The sequence below is a fragment of the Phacochoerus africanus genome, chromosome 6, assembly GCF_016906955.1.
Source record: "Phacochoerus africanus isolate WHEZ1 chromosome 6, ROS_Pafr_v1, whole genome shotgun sequence".
In the NCBI taxonomy this organism is placed as follows: Eukaryota; Metazoa; Chordata; class Mammalia; order Artiodactyla; family Suidae; genus Phacochoerus; species Phacochoerus africanus.
The window spans coordinates 8,106,770-8,128,148 of NC_062549.1; the positions used below are offsets into that span (position 1 = coordinate 8,106,770).

A 21,379-nucleotide genomic window follows, 5' to 3' on the forward strand; every position below is an offset into this window, starting at 1 on the left:
CCAAGGAGGTAGGCATTATTTGTTGCATTTTCGTTGATGAGGAAGCTGACACTTAAAAAGGTTAAGCAGCCTTCCTAAAACCATTGTGCTAGTTAGTGATGACACTGGGGTTCCAGCTCAGGTTGTCTAGCTCCCAACAGCATGCATGAATGGTCTACTCCATCCGACTGGGGAGTCTGAGCTTAGAAGCAGAACCTACTCCCAAATTGTGAGGATGATGTGGACTGGGCTAAGGTGACCTCTACAGAGGACAACTGAAGCAAACGAGGCAAGTCACCACGAGCAGCCAGTCACATTTTAGGCCCTACTGAAATCCTTTGTTTAAGCCCAACCACCACGCAAGGCTGGTTAGATCAAGCTCCTTACGTGACATGCCCAAGGTCACGTAACCAGCGAGGGGCAGAGCCAGGATTCAAAACCCAAGTCCATCTGCCTGTACATTTCACAGTCCTTCCAGCAAACCACACTGCCTTCCAGCCTGACCCTGCTGCACTGAATGCAGAATCCTGTTTGTACAACCAAAATAGCCAAACAGTCTAATTCAGAGGTCACTCTCTGCCCACAGATGTATTTAGTTTGGCCCACAGAGTGTTTTTCAAAAAATTTTTGAGTGTGTTGCCAACACTTACAAATCTGGATTTTTGGATTCTCCGGAGAACTGAGCAGCCGGCACCAGACCAAGCTCACTTTTCTGCCTGGCCTCCGTGGCTGGGACCCAGGATGCTTGACCTCTGACAGCCAAAGCTTGCATTTGCTAGGTTACCATTGTCCATGCCATCCTCTCTGAGTTATTATCCATGCCTGTTTTGCAACTGCTTATTTTTATTACCTTGTCCTGGCCTAATGACACTCCCACCTCTAAGGACAGATTTAGCATGTCCTGTGGGCCTGTGGATTGTGGATTGGTTGTTCACCATTTGCTGTGTCTGTTTAGAGGAACTCTTCTTTCTCTTCCCCTCTCACCCCAAAGCATCTTCCTCTCCATCGCCTTCAGAAACCCTGCACTTCCTGCTTTCTTGCATTAGGGTCTCGTGAATTCAGACGCCATGGCAGCATTTCTTGGAAGACGTTCAGTAGAATACTAGCGAATTGTGTGTGTGTGTGTGTGTGTGTGTGCGCACATGTATGCATGCCATGTGGTGGTGGCGGGGGTGGGGGGTGGGGACTGGGAGAAAATCTGCTTGGACAACAGAGTTCACGGGACCAGTAAGTTGGAAGAGAAAAGTTGTCTCGCGATAGCTCCCCTTGTGGAATTTGACAATGGACGTGCACATTGAAAACCTCTGAAAGTTTGTTTCCCTTGAACTTGATGTATTCCAATGTCTGTAAACCTAGATGACCAGAGAACCCTTGGCGAGTGTAATACTTTTTGCAGTCTCCTGAAAGCCACATTCTTCTTTCCAAATACAAGGAAAGGAAATACACAGAGACTGATGATGAGGGGGGAGGTGAGAGGCTCTCTTGAACGAAGGCAGGTCCTGATGTACCATGAGGGAGGAGGTGGGGCTGGATCGGAATTGGGAAGGTGGTTTCCAGGCCCCTGGTGGTAAAAACCAGCAAGAGGAGCGGGCCTGGGGTCTGAACAGTCTATGGGTCCATGACAGGAGGTCTATAAAGTTGTGGCACCTGGCACGTGATGAGATGGAAGTGCAACTTTAGGGATGAGTAGAGTCACAATGAGTTTCCTTTTTAATGACCTTGAAGGACCTCTGTAAAAGGGGGAAAGAATGATGAGACCGTCTCACAGAACTGGAGGGGGTTCTAGTGCAGGAAGCCTCAACCTGGTTTCCTTACCTGGGTACGGGGAGAGGTATATGGGTGACTGTGTATATTAGCCGTCACTCTCAAATCTGAGCATGAGACTCACCCAAGGAGCTGGTTAATGGCGTAGATTCCCATCCCCACTGCCAAGGGATTTGAATCAGTAAGTCTAGAGTAGGACTCGGGAATAACAGGTTTTTTGGTTTTGTTCTTTTGGCCACACCCATGGCATATGGAAGTTCCTGGGCCAGGGATCGAACCTGTGGCACAGCAGTGACTGGAGCCACTGCAGTGACAACACTGGACCCTTAACCTGCGGTGCCATAAGAGAGCTCCTCAAGAACAATAGTGTTTTGTTTTGCTTTTTCTTTTTTTGGTCTTCTTTTTTTTTTTTTTTAGGACCTCACCTGCAGCATATGGAAGTTCCCAGGCTAGGTGTTAAATCGGAGCTGCACCTGCCAGCCTACTCCACAGCCACAGCAACACCAGATCCAAGCCACATCTGAACCTACACCACAGCTTACAGCAAAGCCAGATCCTTAACCCACTGAGCGAGGCCAGGGATGGAACCTGCGTCCTCACTGATGCTCATTGGATTCCTTTCTGTTAAGCCACAGGAGGAATTCCAGGGAAAATAGTTTTAATTGTGTCAAATGTTTCTGTGCAGATGGTGCTACAGGTTCTCTCTGAACACAGTGTTTTGTGGGGCTAATAACGAGTCTTAGTAAAAGGGGGAAAAATGGAAAGATGGGAGCCTCAAAAGTGGTTACGTGGAAAGCCAAAGACAGACGACTTAGGATGAAAGCGGCAGCATGAGCGGATGTCAAAAGAGCAGAAAGTGCACATAAGAAAGCACTTGTCAACACCCCACTTCAGGAAATGTAATGGGCTCGCTGAGGATGAGAGGCTGCTGTGCGAGAATATGCAAGGAGGTTATGGGGAAAGCTTGAGTCAGCATCAAGGGAAGAAAGGCATTCTTGGGTTTATGAGGCTTTGTGTAACTTTTCAGAAGTTAGGCTACTGCGTCTGATGCCTAGTTACCTCTCTTCATCAAGCTGGGTCATGTATCTTGAATAAATGCCTACATGATTCAAGCGAAGCGAATCCCAGTCCAGGTAGTAACAAGAGGCCAGAAAGTCCCAGAAAGGAGAGCTCTGGGAACAACAAAGATTTCCCTTGAAGAGCAAACAGACAACAACAAAAACTCTCATGCAGTGTGGGCTCCTATAAAGACCATGGCGAAAGCAAAAGCGAAAGCAAATAGAAACCCCAGGAAAAACAAAAGACTTGATAATAAAGGAAATTCAAACGCATATACTATCTCATGCTGCAGTGAAACTTACATAGTCATAATATTGTAAATTGTGGTTAAGTTGTGGTTTACAACCAAAAATATGGTTCTGATATTGGAAGATGGAGGAGGTACAGGTGGTATTAAGGCGCTAAGTCATCAGCTATCCTATAGAGTCATTACTAAATTATCCACAATTGATATTTTCTGTCAGTCGACATATATCGGAAGACATGTACTGAATAGGGCTAAAAAGTTAAAAGTGACGGCAGTCACTAGAGGAATGGGGTGGTGGTAGGACATGGTGGATACAGGCTGCTGGATTTTATTCTTTCAAGGCTACTAGATGTTTTTAGTTATTTATTTATTTATTTATTTATTTATTTATTTATTTATTTGGGTCCTTTTTTTCTTTTTTTTGTCTTTTTGTCTTTTTGCCTTTTCTAGGGCCTCTCCTGTGGCATATGGAGGTTCCCAGGCTAGGGGTCTAATCGGAGCTGTAGCTGCTGGCCTACACCAGAGCCATAGCAATGCCAGATCCGAGCCACGTCTGTGACCCACACCACAGCTCATGGCAACAGCGGATCCTTAACCCACTGAGCAAGGCCAGGGGTCGAATCTGCAACCTCATGGTTCCTGGTCAGATTTCTTAACCACCGAGCCACAACGGGAACTCCCTACTAGATATTTTAAAACCATATTATTTTAATTTACAACAATACTAAAATATCTGAATCTCCACAGGGTGCTGGTGCCCCTGGAAGGTCCCAGGCATCCTGCAAAAAGTCCTACCCCTAAGAGAACCAAACCAGGCTTAGGTCTTTGCTGGGGGCTCCTCCTCCCCTGGAGTCAGCCGTGGATATGCCTCCAGGATGGAGAAGAGGGAAGGGAGTCAGGATCTGTATGCAAGAGGAAGGCAGGAAATGGGGTGCAGCCTCTGGTCCCTAATCAGGGACTGAACTGGGGGGTGCCTCCTGCAGAACTGGAGCCGGCCAGAGGAGGGGGAGTGGGGGGGCAGAGCTGGGGGTGCTGGGTGCTGGCTGGAAGGTGGGGGGGGTGTCACTTACGTGCACACACTCCTACTGCGTACCTCGGGCGGTCCCCACTATAGTCGCAGTAGAGGCCCCTGTGGGGGTCACAGGTGGCGGCCTCGGTGCAGTTGTCCCCGAGCTGCTGAGCGCACATCTTACAGCATTCGCAGCCGTCGGTGATGAGGCTGACCCCCAGCGGGCAGCGGGGTGGGGACGGTGGGCACTCGCATGGCCACTTGCAGAACTGGGGGCGTGCAGAAGTGTCCTCCAGAGGTGCCGGGGTGAAGGCCATGGCCGTGGGGGCTGGAGAGAAGGCCTGTGGGGGAGGGGCGAAGGGCAGACATAAAGGGGGCTGCCAGGCGGGGGTGTCAAAGCCCCAGGCCTGCGATCACCGTCCAGTTTTCACGGCGCTCAAAGGTTTACACCAAATTCTCTTTTCCTCCAGGGCTTTTGATGGCCAGGCATCTTCTTTCTCCCAAATGAAACAGAAAGGACAGAGGAGCCAGGAGCTCAGAGATCTTAAGCCGGTGTCTAAATCCCCTGATGGTAGGTGGGGGGAGGGGGGAAATTCTCTGAATCCCTCGCATGTTTTCCTTTCTTGCCCATCATCTCGAAACCAGGAAGGTCCCTGAGGCACCTTGTTTTATAGTTGAGGGAGCTGAGGCTTTATGTAAACGCCTTCTTCCTCTTTTTCTCTGTTTTGGCCGCCCTGCAGCATGTGGCATCCCCAAGCCAGGGATCAGATCTGAGCCACAGTTGCAACCTATGTCGCAGCTGTGGCAACGCCAGATTTTTGAACCCACTCTGCTGGGCTGGGGATCAAACCTGCGTCCTGAAGCTGCAGAGACGCCACTGTTCCTGCTATGCTGTGGTGGGAACTTTCTTCTTTTTAAAAAACATATAATTTTATTGGAGTAGAGTTGACTTAGAGAGTTGTATTAGTTTCAGGTGCACAGCAGAGAGAATCAGTCCTACGTAGAAATATATCCATTCTTTTTCCCCATGCAAGTTACTGCAAACGAATGAGTGGATGTGCCTGTGCTGTACAATAGACTCAGGTTAACCATCTCTTTTATACCTAGTGGTGTGTTATTCCCACCCTCCCCAAAACGCCGTGAGGCGCGTCCCAGACCCCATCACCCTTCACCCCATCATCCTTCTCTACGTCCTAAAGATCCATCCTCTCTATTCCACTAAGGGTCCTTAAGAGCCACTTGACTCATTTAAAAGATTTCAGCCAGCTGACCTATTATCCTATTATTATTATTATTATTCTCCCCTCTGAGCCAAGGGAAAGGGCTGCAGTAGGGTCCAGCTGGTCGCAGGTGTCCAGCCTCAAGGCACCTGAAGCTGGCTCACCCTGCCCCCGAGGTGAGGGGAGCGATGGTCCAGCTGCCTGCGAAAGCCCAGCAGCCAGGGGTCTTTTTCTTTTGTGATAAGGGTGAGGGCTGCCCGCTCCACTCCCCCACCTGCCCTCCTCCCCAGGGCCCCATTCCCATCCCCCTGCCCATAGACTCATCTTCATCCTGGCAAATGTGACGGACAGGACAACAGGCCAATGGGGGAAGGGCAATGAGATGAGCCCTCCCTGTGCTGAAGATCAGGCAGGTAGAACAGGAGGCTCCCTGGGGTGGGGACCAGGGTCAGGACCTTCAAGCTGCCTGAGTGTCAGGGATCCACTCACCTGCCTGCCCCCTCTGCTGCCTCCCCAGACCTCCATCCTGGCCCCTCCCTCTTTACAGGAAGGAAGGGAACTGCCTGCAGAGGAAGGGGTCGGGCTGTGCTCCCAGGCATTTTCCCTCCCCGAGGCTGGTGGTCCCTGCTGGTTGGCAAAGGTGGGGGCCAGGGCTTATGTGGGAGGTCACACAGGCTGTCTCCTCTATCTTGAACCAGAGGAGCCCTTCTCTGTGGAAGTGATAGACCGGCACCTCATTCTCTGAACAACAGATGCTGAGCTACGCAGATTCTTCTCCTTTTTCCCAAGGAGGAAGTCCGGACACAAAGAGGCAGAGGGACAGGACCAGGATGACATGGCCCACATCGGGGCCCAGATGCAAATGACTCTCTGAACTTTCCTTTCTGCACTCTTTACCTCTGCCTGCTCTGGGCTCTTTTAGTCACTCAACAAACATTTGCTGTGTTGGCTCATGGTCACTCTTCTCTTAAGTTTTAGGCATTTGAAGATGGAGTTTAAAACTTCCTGTGCTTGTGAGGCCACAGCTTATAGGAGAGGCAGACCTCAGAGTTGAGTTATTACGATATGAGTTATGAACAGACTGTTGAGCATCTGGCAGGGGTGGGGGGGGAGAGCAGCCAGTAGCCCTCTGAGCACCAGAACAGGAAGCTCTCTGCTGCTGGGAGTGGGTGCACGCTTGCATGCTGGGCTGTGAGGACCAGAGTCCGGGAGAGGTGGTCCAGGTTGAATTGCTGGATTAGTTGGGCTCTTGGTTCTGGGCTTGGCACATCATAAGTTCAGTCAATATTGATTTGGCAAATAAAGCGCCTTTGGAAGTCAAAAATGCAAACCTAGATTTGAGGCTTTGTTACCGCGAGGCTTGGTTTCAGGCAGGTTTGTGGGATGGGAGCCAATTGCTCTGGAGCTTGGCGGGGCTGCTCTGTGTTCATCTGGGAAGCATTTAGTTTGCCTGCCCTTGTTTGCTTTTCCTCGAAAAATACAACATGACACAACAAACTCCCAAAACCCCAAATCAATGAAACACACACACACACACACATGAACCCTCCTCTTTCTGACTCCATGAGGTTTTTCCTCGTCAGTCTGTGACAGTGGTGGCCCAGAGCTTTAGGAATCCTGGGACTATCTATGATGGTCCCTCAGGACCTCCTTTTGGGAGAGGACATCAAAAAGCCCTCTCCTCCAGGAAGCCCACCTTGCCTTTCCCAGGCTATGTTAGGGGTGCTACCTTCCCCACTAGAATGTGAGCTTGTAAAAGTGGGGTCTGTGCCTTCCTCCTCTCTGTGGGCCTGAAACACAGCCCATGGCACAGGGCAGGGCTTTGTAAGTGTCGCCTGGTGGAATGGATGGATGGGGCATTTTTCACTCTAAGGGGTCTGGGTGTCTCTTGACAATCAAGACCCACCCTCCAGGAACTCTCCTCTCCACTCTGGTTAAGACTTCTTTTTTTTAGGGCCGCACCCACGGCATGTGGACGTTTCCAGGTTAGGGGTCGAATTGGAGCTGCAGCTGCTGGCCTGCACCACAGCCATAGCAACGCCAGATACGAGCCATGTCTGCCACCTACACCACAGCTCATGGCAACGCCAGATCCTTAACCCACTGAGCAAGGCCAGGGGTTGAATCCGTGTCCTCATGGTTACTAGTCAGGTTTATTACTGCTGCACCACAACAGGAACTCCTCTGATTAAGTTTGAGTGTCAAGAAAATAGCAGGGAACCTAGGACAGCTGTGGATTCTCTTTGGGTGGCCTTGGGTAAGCTTCCTGACCATTAGCAAGTTCAAGCTCCCCAGAAGGAAACCTCCTTTCCAAGGGCATGCAGGGAGCCCCAGGGCACACAGCTCCTCAAAGGAAGCTCCGGAGAGGGGCCCCTTGCACGGCGGAAGCAGGAGATGGTACCCACTGGGCAGTGGAAGGACAGGCTCTGGGTCCTCTGAACCAAGCCCTTGATGTTGGCGCCATCTAGTGGTTGGAAACCTCCCAGCCCCGGGGTAGAGAGAAGATCCTTGATGAGAGCTGTGGCCTTGGGAGGCCCTTTGGATCCCAGGGCCTCCTGGGGTTGGTGCACCACCCTCTCAATCCCGACTGCTTTGACCTGCATCCACACCCCAGGGGAAGTGATTGCGTGGGCACACACACACACACACATACTCTCACTCTCTTTACATCAGGCACCATGAATGCGCAAGACGGCGTGGCAGGTCCGCCTGCCCTTGGTCTGGATACTTGGACCATGACAAACTCACTGCCCTATGGGGCCGGCATCATTTTTTCTAACAGCAGAGGCTAAGGGTGAAGAAAGGGGAGGAAAGGAGACAGTGAGGAGAATGTTGCCTGGGGAAGGCCCGCGAGCATCCAGCCTTGGTCACTTCCAAATTGTGGTTGTTCCCATAAAAGTCTCTTATGGAGTTCTCCTTGGTTGTGGCTCAGTGGGTTAGGAACATGACTAGTCTCCATGAGGATGCGGGTTCGATCCCTGGCCTCGTTCAGGGGGTCAAGGATTGGTGTTGCCGTGAGCCGTGGTGTAGGTCGGAAACTCGGCTTGGATCCCACGTTGCTGTGGCTGTGGTGTAGCCCAGCAGCTGCAGCTCTGATTTGACCCCTAGCCTGGGGCCCTGCATATACTATGGTGTGGCTGTAAAAAGAAACAAAGAAAAGAGAAAAAGAGGCGGCTTTGGATGTAGACTCCCCGCGGACACTGCTGTGACTATCGGGGGAGGACAGGGAGTGGGGGTCTCGCCCTGATGCTTCCGGGGGTGCCCAGGGCTCAGGCTGTTGCCCAGTTGTGCCCCCTCAGCCCCTCAGCTCCCGGGCCTCACCCATCACCTGCCTCCTCGCTCCTCAGTGAACCCCAGGTGGCACCTCAGTCACTTCCCACGGTGGCTCCCAAATTTTGCTGCATGTTAGAAACCTCCAGAAGCTTTAATAAATGCTAGTGCCCAGCCCCTGTCCCCAGACAGCCTGACCCAAGTGGTCTGGGCCATTGGCTGGGCGCTGGGCTTATCCACGTGGTTCTGAATGCAGCCGAGGTTGAGAACCATTGGCCAAAGGACCTTGTTAAAATACAGATGCCTGGAGCCCACTTGGACTATTCAGCGGTAGCTCTTTTATGCTGTGCCCAGAATCTGTATTTTGACCTGCACTCCTGGGGGTTGAATGGGAATCGTGTCTTAGAGAACTGGGTCGGGGGAGGGCAGGTGAGGGCACCCTAGGCCATCTTCCCTTCTTTTGTCTTCTGTGCTTTTTGCGACCACACCCGCAGCATATGGAAGTTCCCAGGCTAGGGGTTAAATCAGAGCTGTAGCCATTGGCCTACACCACAGCCACAGCCATGCAGGATCCGACCTGCATCTGCAACCTACACCCCAGCTCACGGCAACGCTGGATCTTTAACCCACTGAGCAAGGCCAGGGATCGAACCTGCGTCCTCATGGATCCTACTCAGCTTCTTACTGCTGAGCCACAACGGGAACTCCCATCTTTCTTTCTTAATGTGTAATTTTCTAGACCAGCACTTACAAGCCTAACTCATCAGTACTGTGTACAGCCTTCCACGAAATGGTCCAGGCTGACCTGCAGAATGTATATCATTCTGTGATTTCATGGGGTGACACGTGGCTCGGTAAGCAGGCCCCCTGCGGTTAATTGAAAAGGATGTCCTTTGCTCTGAATGTGTTGTGAGAAAGACTGAAGAAAGAATAAAAAATCGAAAAAGAGCTGCTCCCCATGACAAAGACCCCTGAGCGTGTCTGCCAGGGACTGAAATTTGTGTTCCCCCAAATTCATATGTTGACATCCTAACCTTTAAAGATGATGGGGGGCCTTTGGGGGTGATTAGGTTCTGAGGATGGAGCTTCATGGATGGGATTAGTGCCTTATAAAGGAGACCCCAGAGAGCCCCCAGCCCTGTCTTCCACATGAGGAAGGGTGGCGAGAATTGTAATGGAGTGGAGCCCAAGCTGCCAAGGGCCCCTGGAGGAGGAGACAGGAGCCTCGTGGGCTTGTCAGGGACAGGTTGCCCTTTCTCAACTCCTGGGTGCCCAGCACTGCGCCTGGCAGGCCTTGGGCAAGCACCCCATGAACAGAAAAAAAATGGTCCCAGGGCTAGGTTTGCCCACGTCTGGGTAGCCACACCCAGATGCTCCACCAGGTGGCAGGGTTGAGACAGAAATAGCCTGAGCCAGCCAGGGGGGTGCGGGACTTGGGGGCGCCCGGTGTTTAGGAAAGGGCTGCCCTGCCTGGAAGGAGTTTCTGTTCCCTCCTTTGCTGTAAAGAAAGGCCCCGGGGGCAGCGAGAGAACACAGACCCAGTCCTGGGCCAGGAGCTGGGGATGCCCGGTGGCCTGCCCTCTGCAGTGCGTGGTGCTCACATTCCTGGTGTAACTAACAGGATGCCGCCGCCACCGTGTGAGGCGGGGGACACATTTCTGAGCACCTCCTCTGAGGAGTGTGTCCCTGGGGCGCTGTACTTGGGGCCCAATGGGGACGACCTGACCCCGTCTTGGAAAGCGCCTAGCTCCAACCCCCAACCCATGTCACCTGGCCTGAGTGTTGGGAGGATGCCCACTCTGGCTTGGATGGCAGGGTCTCCAGGCACCTGAAGGCCAGGCAGCTGACCCAGTGCTGGTTCTGCTAAATGTTTCGTTTTGTTTTTTTGTTTTTGTTTTGTTTTGCTTTGCTTTTTTAGGGGCACACCCATAGCACATGGAAGTTCCCAGGCTATCGGTCAGATTTGAGCTGCAGCTACCGGCCTACACCACAGCCACCGCAATGCAGGATCCAAGCCGCATCTTTGACCTATGCTGAAGCTTCCGGCAACACTGGCTCCTTAACCCACTGAATGAGGCCAGTGATTGAACCCACATCCTTATGGACACTAGTCGGGTTCATAACCCGCTAAGCCACAATGGGAACTCCTGCTAGTTGGTTTTATAAACATACCGCCTTGTGGGCTTCTGACTGGGAAAGCTGACATAGAGGAAGTAGAAGGGGCGGGAAGCGGGATTTCTTTCCAAATCATGAGCCCTCCTGCATTCGTTGGTTCATCACATGCGCATGAAGCATCTGTGAGGGTCCCAGTGCAAAGCCTCAGGGAGCATTCAGCCTCCGCAGGAGACAGGGGGATAAAAAGACACAACCACAGACCAGAGCAAAGACCAGAAACCAGCCCAGGGGCACGTCCTGCCCTCCCCCCCATTTTTTGTAAGGAATAAGAATGGCTTCTAAGCTTTTAAAAGGTTGTAAAAAACAGCAAAAAAACAAGAAGGGTATTCCACGGAGAGCTGATAATCCACAAAGCTTGCCATATTTACTCTCTGGTCTTTTCTAGGAAACGAGATCACTAATGTAGGTTAGAGAGTGACAGTGCTGTTAATAAGAACTAATGCTTACAGAGTGCTCACAAGTGGCAGGCATTTCTTTCTTTCTTTTTTTTTTTTTTTTGGTCTTTTTTGCCATTTTCTTGGGCCGCTCCTGAGGCATATGGAGGTCCCCAGTCTAGGAGTCGAATCAGAGCTGTAGTCACCAGTCTATGCCACAGCCACAGCAACTCGGGATCCAAGCCATGTCTGTGACCTATACCACAGCTCACGGCAACGCTGGATCCTTAACCCACTTAGCAAGGCCAGGGATCGAACCCACAACCTCATGGTTCCTAGTCGGATTCGTTAACCACTGAGCCACAAAGAGAACTCTGAGTGGTAGGCATTTCTATCAGGGCTGTATTTGATCAAATTAAAAATGTGTTCATTCTTTTTAGAAATGTCTTCAAATAGTCACACCTTTGAGAGCATATCACATGCCTATCCCCCTGGACTTCAATAATTATCAACCTGCTGTCAATCTTATTTCCACCTACATGTACACGTTTTAATCTTGAGGATTTCAAAGCAAATCTGATATCATGTGATTTTGCCTGAAATGCTCCAGAAAGTGTCTCTCAAGCATGGAGAATTAAAAAAAAAAATTTTTTTCCACACCAGTAAAATTGGTTACACTTTTGCAATTTTTCCTGTAGCTACTCCTGAGTTCCTATTCAAAGTTCACTAATGATCTCAAAGCTTAAAAAAAAAATCATGGTTTCTTTGAATCAAGATCACAGTGAGGTCTACCTCTTGTCTTTTACGCCTCTTTTATTAGTTTCCACTCTAAGTCATCTGATCCTTGTGATAAGAGGCAGGCTGCTTTCATGATTGTCGCCCTGGGTCTGCAGATGAGTAATTTGCAGATGAGTAAATTGAGCCGCAGAAAGTGCAGACCACTTGGCCAAGGCCACTTGTAAATGGCAGCGTTGGGGGCTGAACCCATCAGATTCTTAAGGCATCACACCCAAGGGCCACTCTGCGGGGTGTCTCAGCAGAGTGTAGGAGGGGGCTAGGGGAACAAGATGAGAAGGGAAGGGGGGCTGTGGGAGCAGGGAGGGCTTCCTGGAGGAGGAGGCGTTTGCTCTACTTCTTAAAGGATGAGTGAGAATGGACCAGAAAGGCAGAGAGAAGGTCCACACTCCTGAGACGGCATGATGCAGGAATGACCTGTGACCACTGTTGCCGGGGCTTAAAGGACAGGGAGATGGTAGACAGGGACCATGGCCAGAGGACCTGAGGGCCATGCCTGGGACATGTGTGCCTTCTGGGCCAGATGGGGGTCTTTTCCAGCCACCCCGTTGTACCAGATGATGATCGGAACAATGCTGTGAGGGCGTTGGTCTCCATTTGACAGATGGGGAAACTGAGGCTCAGACACAGCAAATGAATGACACTCTCAGTTCTGAGTCTGGGTCTCGTATTCCAGTGACCTCCAAGGGACCCTGTTCTTGTCCAATTTCTAGTTCTTTCAATCCCCTTAAAGGAACAGAGAGCCTTTCACGTCCCAGGCCTGGCCTTGGCCGTGGCCATGGGCTGCCCAGGATGGGGACTGGCCCTGGAGCAACAGCCAGTACAGACATGGGAGGAAGGACTTGCTTCTGTGGAGCTCAGGCCTGTTCTGCGTCCGAGGGAGGAGGGGGCAGCCATCCGGTAGGACAGAGGGAACCACCCTCAGCTCTTGGAGGTGTGAGGCCCTGGGCTCCAGCCCCCCTGGATGAGCCGCTTGCGGCTGGCACAGAGCAGGTCGGGGTGAGGCGATCCCTCTGGTGCAGTCCAGCTCGGGCCCTGGGCTCACTGAGCCAGGCCTCAGATAAGGCCCCCTCCCTCTGTGGCCCAGAGCTTGACCGCACCTCCGTTGCCTCCTGGGAGCGTCCAGGACAAGGGCAGGAACCCAGACAAGGGGCTGGCACACGGGACCCCCTGGGGACGGCCTCGCCAGCCCTGCCTGGGGAGCTCGGGGGTGATCTTGAAGCGTGGATGGCAGGGGGGTCAGTAGCGGTGTGCCACAGTTTCCAGCCCTGTACAGTGGGGGTGACACAGGCTCCTGCCACACAGGGGTCCCTGTGACACTCAGAGAGACACGTGCGAGACCTTGTGGTCCTCCACGCACAGCGCTTTCAATCCTTTAAGACGTGATGCCTGCAAGTGTCAGGACACGGCTGCTTTGAGCACAAGGTCAGAAACAGCTGCTGAGAAAGTTGACTGGGGGGTGTGGGGGTGGGGTGGGAGGGGCAGATCTGAACCCCAAGGGCAGCAGCAGGAAGGACAGACAGATGCCTGCAGACCCGAGTCCACGCAGCGCCCGACCACCAGCTTCTGCCATCCGGGAACCCTCAGAAGAACCCAGAAGCTCCCCCCGCCACCCCCCTGCGAAGCACCCCGAGGGATATGCTCGTTGCTGACTCCAAGCTCCTCGACGAGCACTCAGCGCCCACTCTGCCTCCTGCCTCTGTCACTAGGGCTCTAGGAGAGGGGCTTTCGGGTCCCTTTTGCAGTGGAGCCCTGCGGCTGGCCCGCCCAGGGCCTGCGTGCTTGGTGGGGGCATGGCCCCTAGGACCCATGTGTGGCTCCAGCTGGAAGCAAGTCTGGGGACCCATCCAACCTCCTCATTTTCAGGATTCGCAAATGAGCACAGTGAGGAAGGCGAGCGGCTTGTCTAAAGCCACGGCAATGACTATTCTCAGAATCTTCCTAACCCTTAGACCCCCTTCCTCCTCCCGCATCCAGCTGGGGGCAGGCAAGCTCAGGGCAGGATTCCAGGAGGCGATGGGGTGGCCCTCCCTTCCTCTCCTTGGAGCCTGGACTCTCATTCCCTCTCCCTCCCCCCTCGCACCCCCACCAAGGTGAGCAGACCCCCAGTCCCTGCCCCGGGCCTGGACTTGCCTCCAGATTAAGGGGAGGGGATGAGCAGGCACAGAGTCCCTCGCATCCCCTGGAATGTCCATCACTCACATTCGAGGGGCCCGGTTCCTTCGCCAATTCTGTCTCCCCTCCCCCTCCTGTTAAGGGAGCTTATTGGGGAGGAGGGGAGCTGGCACATTATCAGGGTATCAAGGCTGGAGGAGAGACCAGTCTCCCTAACTCAATGGTTTTGAAAATCAAGGCGTCAGTTAAGGTACCGGTGCTTGGGGTTGGGGGGGGGTCTCCCCAGGAATTCAGGCTCAGAGTCCCAAAATTGGGATGCTTCTTCTGCAGCCCTCTGAGCTTCTTGCTCGGATTTTCAACACACTCCTCCACGCTAGTGTCAAAAATCTCGTGTCTGGAGTTCCTGTCGTGGTGCAGCGGAAACAAATCTGACTAGGAGCCATGAGGTTTCAGGTTCCATCCCTGGCCTAGCTCAGTGGGTTAAGGATCTGGCATTGCTGTGGCTGTGGCATAGGCTGTCAGCTACTGCTCTGATTCGACCCCTACCCTGGGAAACTCCTTATGCCTCGGGTGCAGCCCTAAAAATGACAAAAGACCCCCCCCCTGAAAAAAATCCAGTGTCTCCAACATGTGAGGCGCCCTTGACAGTTAGGATGAAGCTGATGGGCTATGACCACAGCTCTAGAAATAGGAAAAGGTCGGGCACATAGCAGGGCTGTTAGCATCCATGGAACAAGTCAGGGGGTGGACAATGAAAACCACAGTCATTGACAAGGGACCCTGACTCGGAGTTGGAAGACACAGTCTCCCCTTCAGGTAACATTGTCATCGCCACCATCAGCAGCAGCAGCAGCACATCAGCACCATCCCTGTCATAATCAGCATCACCGTTATCACCACAAGCTCCATCCCCGCCATCACCAGCACCACCGCCACCACCACCATCGGCAGTTGTTTCTCCTACAGGATAATCCAAAGGCATTCACTGATTCCTTCTGAATGTGTTGGGAAGCTGGCCAAGATGTGGAAACGTCCAGATCTTCAGAAGACCGACTCGGTCCTCAGCCCGGCACAGCCCACCAATTGCTCTGCCCCTCCTCTTTCCCAGCTGGTACAGAGCCCAGGGTCTCTATAAACGCCTGCTCCCTTGCTGGAACCCGGCCCTTGTTGGCAGCCAGGGTTTCCACTCAAGCTGGGGTGCCCCACCCCTGCGGTGTGGAATAAGGAAGATCCATTCCTATTTCCCATGGGCGTGTCGGGACTTTGTGTGCTTCGTCTCCCTCTCATTCTTTACTCCTGCCCAGGGGATTTAGTATCCGAGACGCGAGGAAGAACATTGTGCCTTTTTACAAAAAAATGTATGACAGCACCTGCAGCATCCGGAAGGGCCTGGGACCAGGAACCGAATCTGAGCCACAGGTGCGACCTATGCTGCTAGTTGGATTCTAAACCCACTGCACCTCGTGGGAACTCTCCTATTATGCCTTTTTATGGATGAAAGAAACTGGCTCAGAGAGGCTGGGTTACTTGTCTGAGAGCGCACAGCTTGGAAGAGGAGGAGCTAGGATTAGGAAGCTCAGTGCTTTCCCCTCCCCACCTATTGTAGTCTTTCTGGGTACATTTGTGTCTTTCCAGGCCAATGCTGTCTAGTAAAACATAAGGTGAGATTCGTGTGGAATTTTATATCGTCTAAGTAGCCACCCTAAAACATAAGGTCGAACTTCATTTTCATAATATATGTGGTTTACCCCATTTTATGAAAAGTATTATGATTTCAAGATGGAACCAGTAGAATAATGAAAATCATGAAAATTTTGAGTTCTTGTATTCGCGCTAAGGCCCCGAAATCCGGTGTGGACTTTACTTTTTCAGCTCAACTGGGAAGACTCGCGTTTCAGGTGCAGAGGTGCTCACGAGCACGTGGCTCCTGATCGGACGCTGCTGGTCTGGACTATAACCACATTGCCTGCCTTGTAGGTGTGTGGTTTTCGGGTGAGTTGACGTATGTAGGTGCTTAGGATGCGGTGCCCAGAACACAGTGAGTGCCGGCTCCGTGTCAGCCCTCATCATCATCCACGTTCTTGGGACATAGGAGGTGCTGAATGGATGAACGGTGCCCTGAAGCCCCGCCCCCAGACATCCTCCACGCCAAGCCCCGCCCCTAGACATCCGCTGAATCGTAAGGTTCTCCCCTGAGCCTTCCCACGCTGCTTTGCTTCCTTCCCAGCTCCTCCGGGGATCTCACCCTGGACCACGGCTGGCCCGCCTCCCCGGTCCCATATGGAACCTACAACATGTATGGCAGCCCCTCCCCGCCGCTCAGAGAGATGGCAAAGGTTCCTGGGAGGAATTCCAGGGTTTCTGTTTGTACAAAGACAGCCTCCTGGCGTTTGGCTGCCTTGCAGGCTGGGGCAGGGGCCTTTCCTTAAACCTGGGGTGGTGGGTCTGCTGATGTCCTGGAGGCATCGCCCACAGCCCGAGGTCAGGATCTGGTCTCCTGGGGAACACTGCTCTGTGCCCATTCCAGAAGGCAAGCCCTCACAAGGGCACTCTCACCAGCATCCTGGACAAGCGTGGGCAGGAGGGGCCCAGAGCTGGGAGGGGAGCATCCAAGTTGCCAGAAGAGGCTCTGAGCAGCGGGCTGGTGGGGGTGGGGTCTGAAAGGCAAGTTCAGATCCCCGCTAAGGACAGGAGGTATAAAGAAGGCATATCATTTATGGCCCTGTTGTCTTTAAAAAGGGACGTGCCACTTATCCGGGGCCACATTATTCTGCAGTTGGTACAAGGAGCTGAGAGTGAGTTTGCATTTCACACCCAGCCCACGCATCCTCATGCACACGTATGCTTGTGTATACGTCATGAGGATTTATACACCAGATAAGCCACAATCTCTCTCACACACACACAAACGCACACTCACACACGCTTATCCACCTGTGCATATGCACACATGTTCCTGCGGGAGCAGGGAGCAGGTCTCAGCTGCACACTGGCTACTAGAGACCTATTGTGTCCCCAGGAATTTATTAGCACAGCATTTGTGGACCTGGTCATAACTCCCCAGAGTCTTCTCTCAAGCAGTCCTGAGTTCACAGCCCACAGGGAGCCCCAAATAACACGGAGGTCCAAGTGGTTCGGGGACTTGCTGGTGCTGACCCAGCCGGTGGCAACATCTGCACCCGGCCTCTCCCTCCTGTCCCTTCTCATTCGGTCCTGTCTATCACCTACCTCACCAGCCTGTAAGCTCAGGAGGGGCCCAGACCCTGGACTTCTCATGGCGCAGCCCATGGACCAGGGAGGCGGGGCGGGGGGGGGCTGTATTGCTGAGAGCTGACCCGGGTTTGAATGTCTGCTCCACTGGTTGCTAGCTGTGTGACCCTGGGCAAGTTACTTAACCTCTCTGAGCTTCAGTTTTTGCATCTGCAAAGGGGGAGGATTACATTTACTTAATAGTATTGCTCTGAGAACTTAGGAGAGGCTTAGTAAATGTTAATAAATGTCATTTGGATGAATGGAGGAAGGTCTTCAATATATAAATTTATAGCTTTTGGTACAGGGCTTGGCGGTGCTCCCAAACGTAGGCTTTTTACCTGGCGGGTACTCAATACAGGTCGAAGAAAGAAAAGCATAATGAGATGTGAAAACAAGGGCTGCTTGTAGCGAACCTTAATCCTGGGGCTGCATTCCTGAGCACACTGATTTATCTCTTCCTGGGCTGGCCTCTTCCTCCTTCAATTGCAGGACCCTTCGATAAAGGTTTACTATCTGATAGGGCAGGTCCTCCCCCACAACTCCGCTTCCTGGAAGCTTTCTTGGCAATTCTCACACACTTTCTTTCACGTGAACACGCATCATCATTTTTTCCATTAAAGCCCCACTGGGACCCTCAACAGACTCGCGTTGCCCTTGCATATGTGTTTGGGGAGGGTGGCCACAGATGGGATTTGGTGCCACAGCAAAACGTGGGTTGCCATTTGCCTCTCGGCCCTCACTCGGGGCATTCAGGCTCTGTCCTGGCAGTTCCTGAATCAGACAAGGGGGTGGGGGTGCAGTGGGTGTCCCTAGAGAAGGCGCCCGGGGCCGGGGTGGCCCAGTAGAGATCTCCTCCCAGAAGCCCTTCCTCCATCCTGCTGTCTGGGTGGCTCGGACTCCCAGCTCCTGTGCTGCGCGTGCCCTGACCGAGCCTGGGGACCTGCACCCCCGCTTCCCCAGACCTGCACTCCCTCTTCCCCAGCTCCAGTTGCTCTGAGGCCATAACAGAGGGTTCTGTGCCCTGGGACCCCCGCATACCTCTCTTCTCCTCCTTGCTGAGACCTCGCTCTTTCACCCCCTCACCTCTGCTCCATCCACCCCTGGTCCTCCCAGACACCGGAACCCTGAAACAAAGCCTGATTTGGGGCCTTCTAGTTGCTCCAGTTGGTTGGAAAGCTCTGGAAGAGAGAGTGGGTTTTGGAGGGAAAGATTAAGTCTGAACCCTAGCACCGATTCTTATGATACCCTGGGTGAGACCCTGTCTCCATTTCTTTCGCTTGTGAAATGGAATTCACATCCTTTCTTTGGGAAACTGCTGTTGAGGGCGGGAGTCCTGCAAAGCATGGAGGATTTAACAGCGCGTCGCCCAGGCGCCCCCCTGCTCTCATCACACCCCCTGGCCCCCCAGCGCATGGAGGTTCATCCATCACTCAGTTCCTGCGAGCAGCCGCCCTGGGCTTGGCCGTCGGCTCGCAGCCTCAGATTTGGTTGAATCAGAGCCAGCATCTCTGAGTCCACGAGCAGGTACCTCCCCCCAAGCCTCAGTTTCCTCATCCAGGAACGGGCACTTTGATCCCAAAGAAAGCGGTCGGTCCCAGGGAGTGGTGATAATCTGCCTCTTGCCATCCTCCCTCCGTCTGTCTCTCAGCCTTACTCCTGGCAGCCGGCCCCGGCCCCGGCTGTGGGATCTTGGATCCAGAAGCTCTTCGCAGCTGCCTACCTCCTGCCCGGCCTGTGCCTGCTCCACGCCCCGAGCCAGCAGGCGGGCTCTGTGCTGCCACGTGTCTTGCTCCCTGGCTTCTTGGGGGTGCAGGCTTTTCTCCCTTCCCCTCCGTGAGCCTGGGGATGGAGGCGGGGGAGAGACAGCCCTCAGAGTCCCCCGAAACAGAGGGCTTCCTGAGCAGGACCTGAATGTTCACGCTTCACAAACTGTAGAGGGCTGTGCCAGCCCAAGGCAGAGGCAGTCAGAATTAGAGAACCATCAAAACCACTGTTTGTTCAAGGGAATGCTTTTGTTGAAAGCTGGCACTTCCCCTTCCAGCTTTTTTTGGCCTCTCCATCTCCCTTCCTTGTAGCCTCTCCGACGCATGGGGACTTGTTTTCCCAACTCAGAGACTCTAGAAATCTAGCAACAGTCTTCTTCACTTTATTCTGCTCAGAGAGGGTGAGTGACTAGCCCAAGGTCACACAGCCAGTCTGGGCAGATCTAGGCGTGGCGTCAAAGCCCCATGGCTCTCAGATCCTCCTCTGAGCGAGCCCCTTTCTGCTGCATTTCAGGTGGGAAGGAGGGCGTGAAAGTCCTGTTTGTTTTGTTTGCTCACCCTCGCCCCTCAGTGGGCCCCCCCCTGCCCCCCCCACCTGCCCGAGACATTCCAGCCCTTCTCATCCTGGCCACCCCCCCCCCCCCACAGCAAGACTGATGGAGAAGGGAGCTGGGTCCCCTCTCTGCGCAGGACTCACCGTGGCCAGGGCGCTGCCTGATGCTGCTGCTGCTGTCACTGCCGCCAGCGTCCAGGGCAGGAACCACCTCATGCCTGGAAGTCAGGGGCAACGGCATCTAAGGAGCAGCCCGAGGATCCGGCCACCTCTCAGGGGAGCTGGGCGAGACTGACCTGTCCCATCAGGGGCGCCAGATCCGCCTCTTCCCGCGGCCCTTGGGGGGGTTTTATTAAAGCAAGATCTGACGTCAGGGTTAAGGACAAACCCTGCATTTGCCTCTGAAAAAAACTTTTCCTGCCTCTCTCTCTCTCTTTTTTCTTTCTTCCCTCTGTCCCCACCTCCAGCCCAGGCTTGGCCAGCCCCGGGCTCTGACAGCTCTTAAAGGGAAAGTTACAAGGCTAAGATTTCACACCGGGGGTAAATTCTCACAGAAGGAGCTGGGGTCAGGCTGCCTGGGCATTTCGCAAGAGTAAGAAGTGGGAGGGGGTGGGAGGGTGCAGGCAGAGGTGGAGGTACAGTTACAAAGGCGGGGGCTTTGAAAGCGCTCCCAGCAGAGAAAATCCACTCCCTCCCTGTTCCCCGAGGGTTTCTCCTACTTCTGGTCTGCAGTTGCCATTTCTCCCCGACTGCCAGCAAACAAGGACGAGGCCGGCTTTTAGTCCTCTGATCTTGAAATGGCAGAAATTCACACATGAGCTCAGGACTGGGGCTCCGGTTGCCATCGTCACCTCCTGGACAAATTATTGTTCTGGTTTCCGATTTGCAAGCGTTCCCTCCCCTGCTTTTTAGCCTGATGCCCTTTGGTCCTGGACCTGTCTTCCCGAATCTGGGTGCGTTTCTTATCACTGCCAGGTTTGGGGTGCCTGGCCTTCACCCCCTGATGGACGTTTGCCCCTCTGATGAAAGGGTCTCCTCTGGGGTCTGGTCTGCCCTCATCCAGCCTCCCCATGCCCACGTGACCCTCAGCCACAGCCCCCTGCCCCTTAGTGCACACGTCTCAGAGCCACCAGAGCCCCCTCCTTGGCAAATGGAGCTAAAATCATGGCCCTCTCCTGGCTCCAGCCTCCCAAAGCCCGCACTTTGACGTTGCCCGGAATCCCCAGTCCTGGTGTGGCCTCCAAGGCCAGCTGCCTCTTCTCTTTCCACCAGTCTTCTGCACCAGCCTTGGCCTCAGCGGCCTCCTTGCTATTTCCCTTACACCCCAGCAACTTGCCATCTCTGGACTTAAGCCGGAACTCACTCCCCTGTGGTTTTTATAACAGTTACTCCTTCTCTTCCCTTTTCCTGTAACATGGACAAGGGGATGCTGAAGCCTGCACGGCTGCTTGGAGGGGGCGTATGATTGTAAGAGTGACCCCACGAGAGGTGACTTTGATGACCTTTCCATTCTTTGACATAGGGATGAGCCTCTCACCCAATTCCAGACAATGAGACAGAATGAGAAATCTGCTGGAAGTGCCTAGAAAGAATTCCATTCCTTGGGAGGAGAAAAAAAAAAAAGACTTCTCTACCCATTCTCTTTTTTCCTTGATGGCTGGAGCAGCAGCAGTCATTTTGAGCATTTAAGGCACAAACTGGAGAATGAAAAGCCAGCATGATGAGAATGGTAGTGCAGAAGAAGGGCAAGAGCCTGGGTCCTTGGACCCTAAAGTGTTACTCAATAGAACCTGGGCCTTCAGAC

The 21,379-nt window shown here is 53.2% G+C and overlaps 1 protein-coding gene across 2 annotated transcripts in view; it reads right to left on the reverse strand.

Annotated features, from left to right (window-relative positions):
- CCN4 (cellular communication network factor 4) overlaps nt 1–19,999 on the reverse strand; it is a 31,753-nt gene extending 11,754 nt beyond the window's left edge. The window contains exons 1-3 of one of the 2 annotated variants that reach the window (XM_047783213.1): nt 19,872–19,999; nt 19,720–19,793; nt 4,120–4,399 (exon numbers count right to left, since the gene is read on the reverse strand). In XM_047783213.1, coding sequence (XP_047639169.1) covers nt 4,120–4,399; nt 19,720–19,791 — 352 coding nt within the window. In that variant the 5' untranslated portion in view covers nt 19,792–19,793; nt 19,872–19,999. Of the gene's footprint in view, nt 1–4,119; nt 4,400–19,719 lie in introns of both variants that reach the window. The other variant, XM_047783214.1, reaches the window with a different exon arrangement.
- Between the last annotated feature and the right edge of the window lie 1,380 nt (nt 20,000–21,379).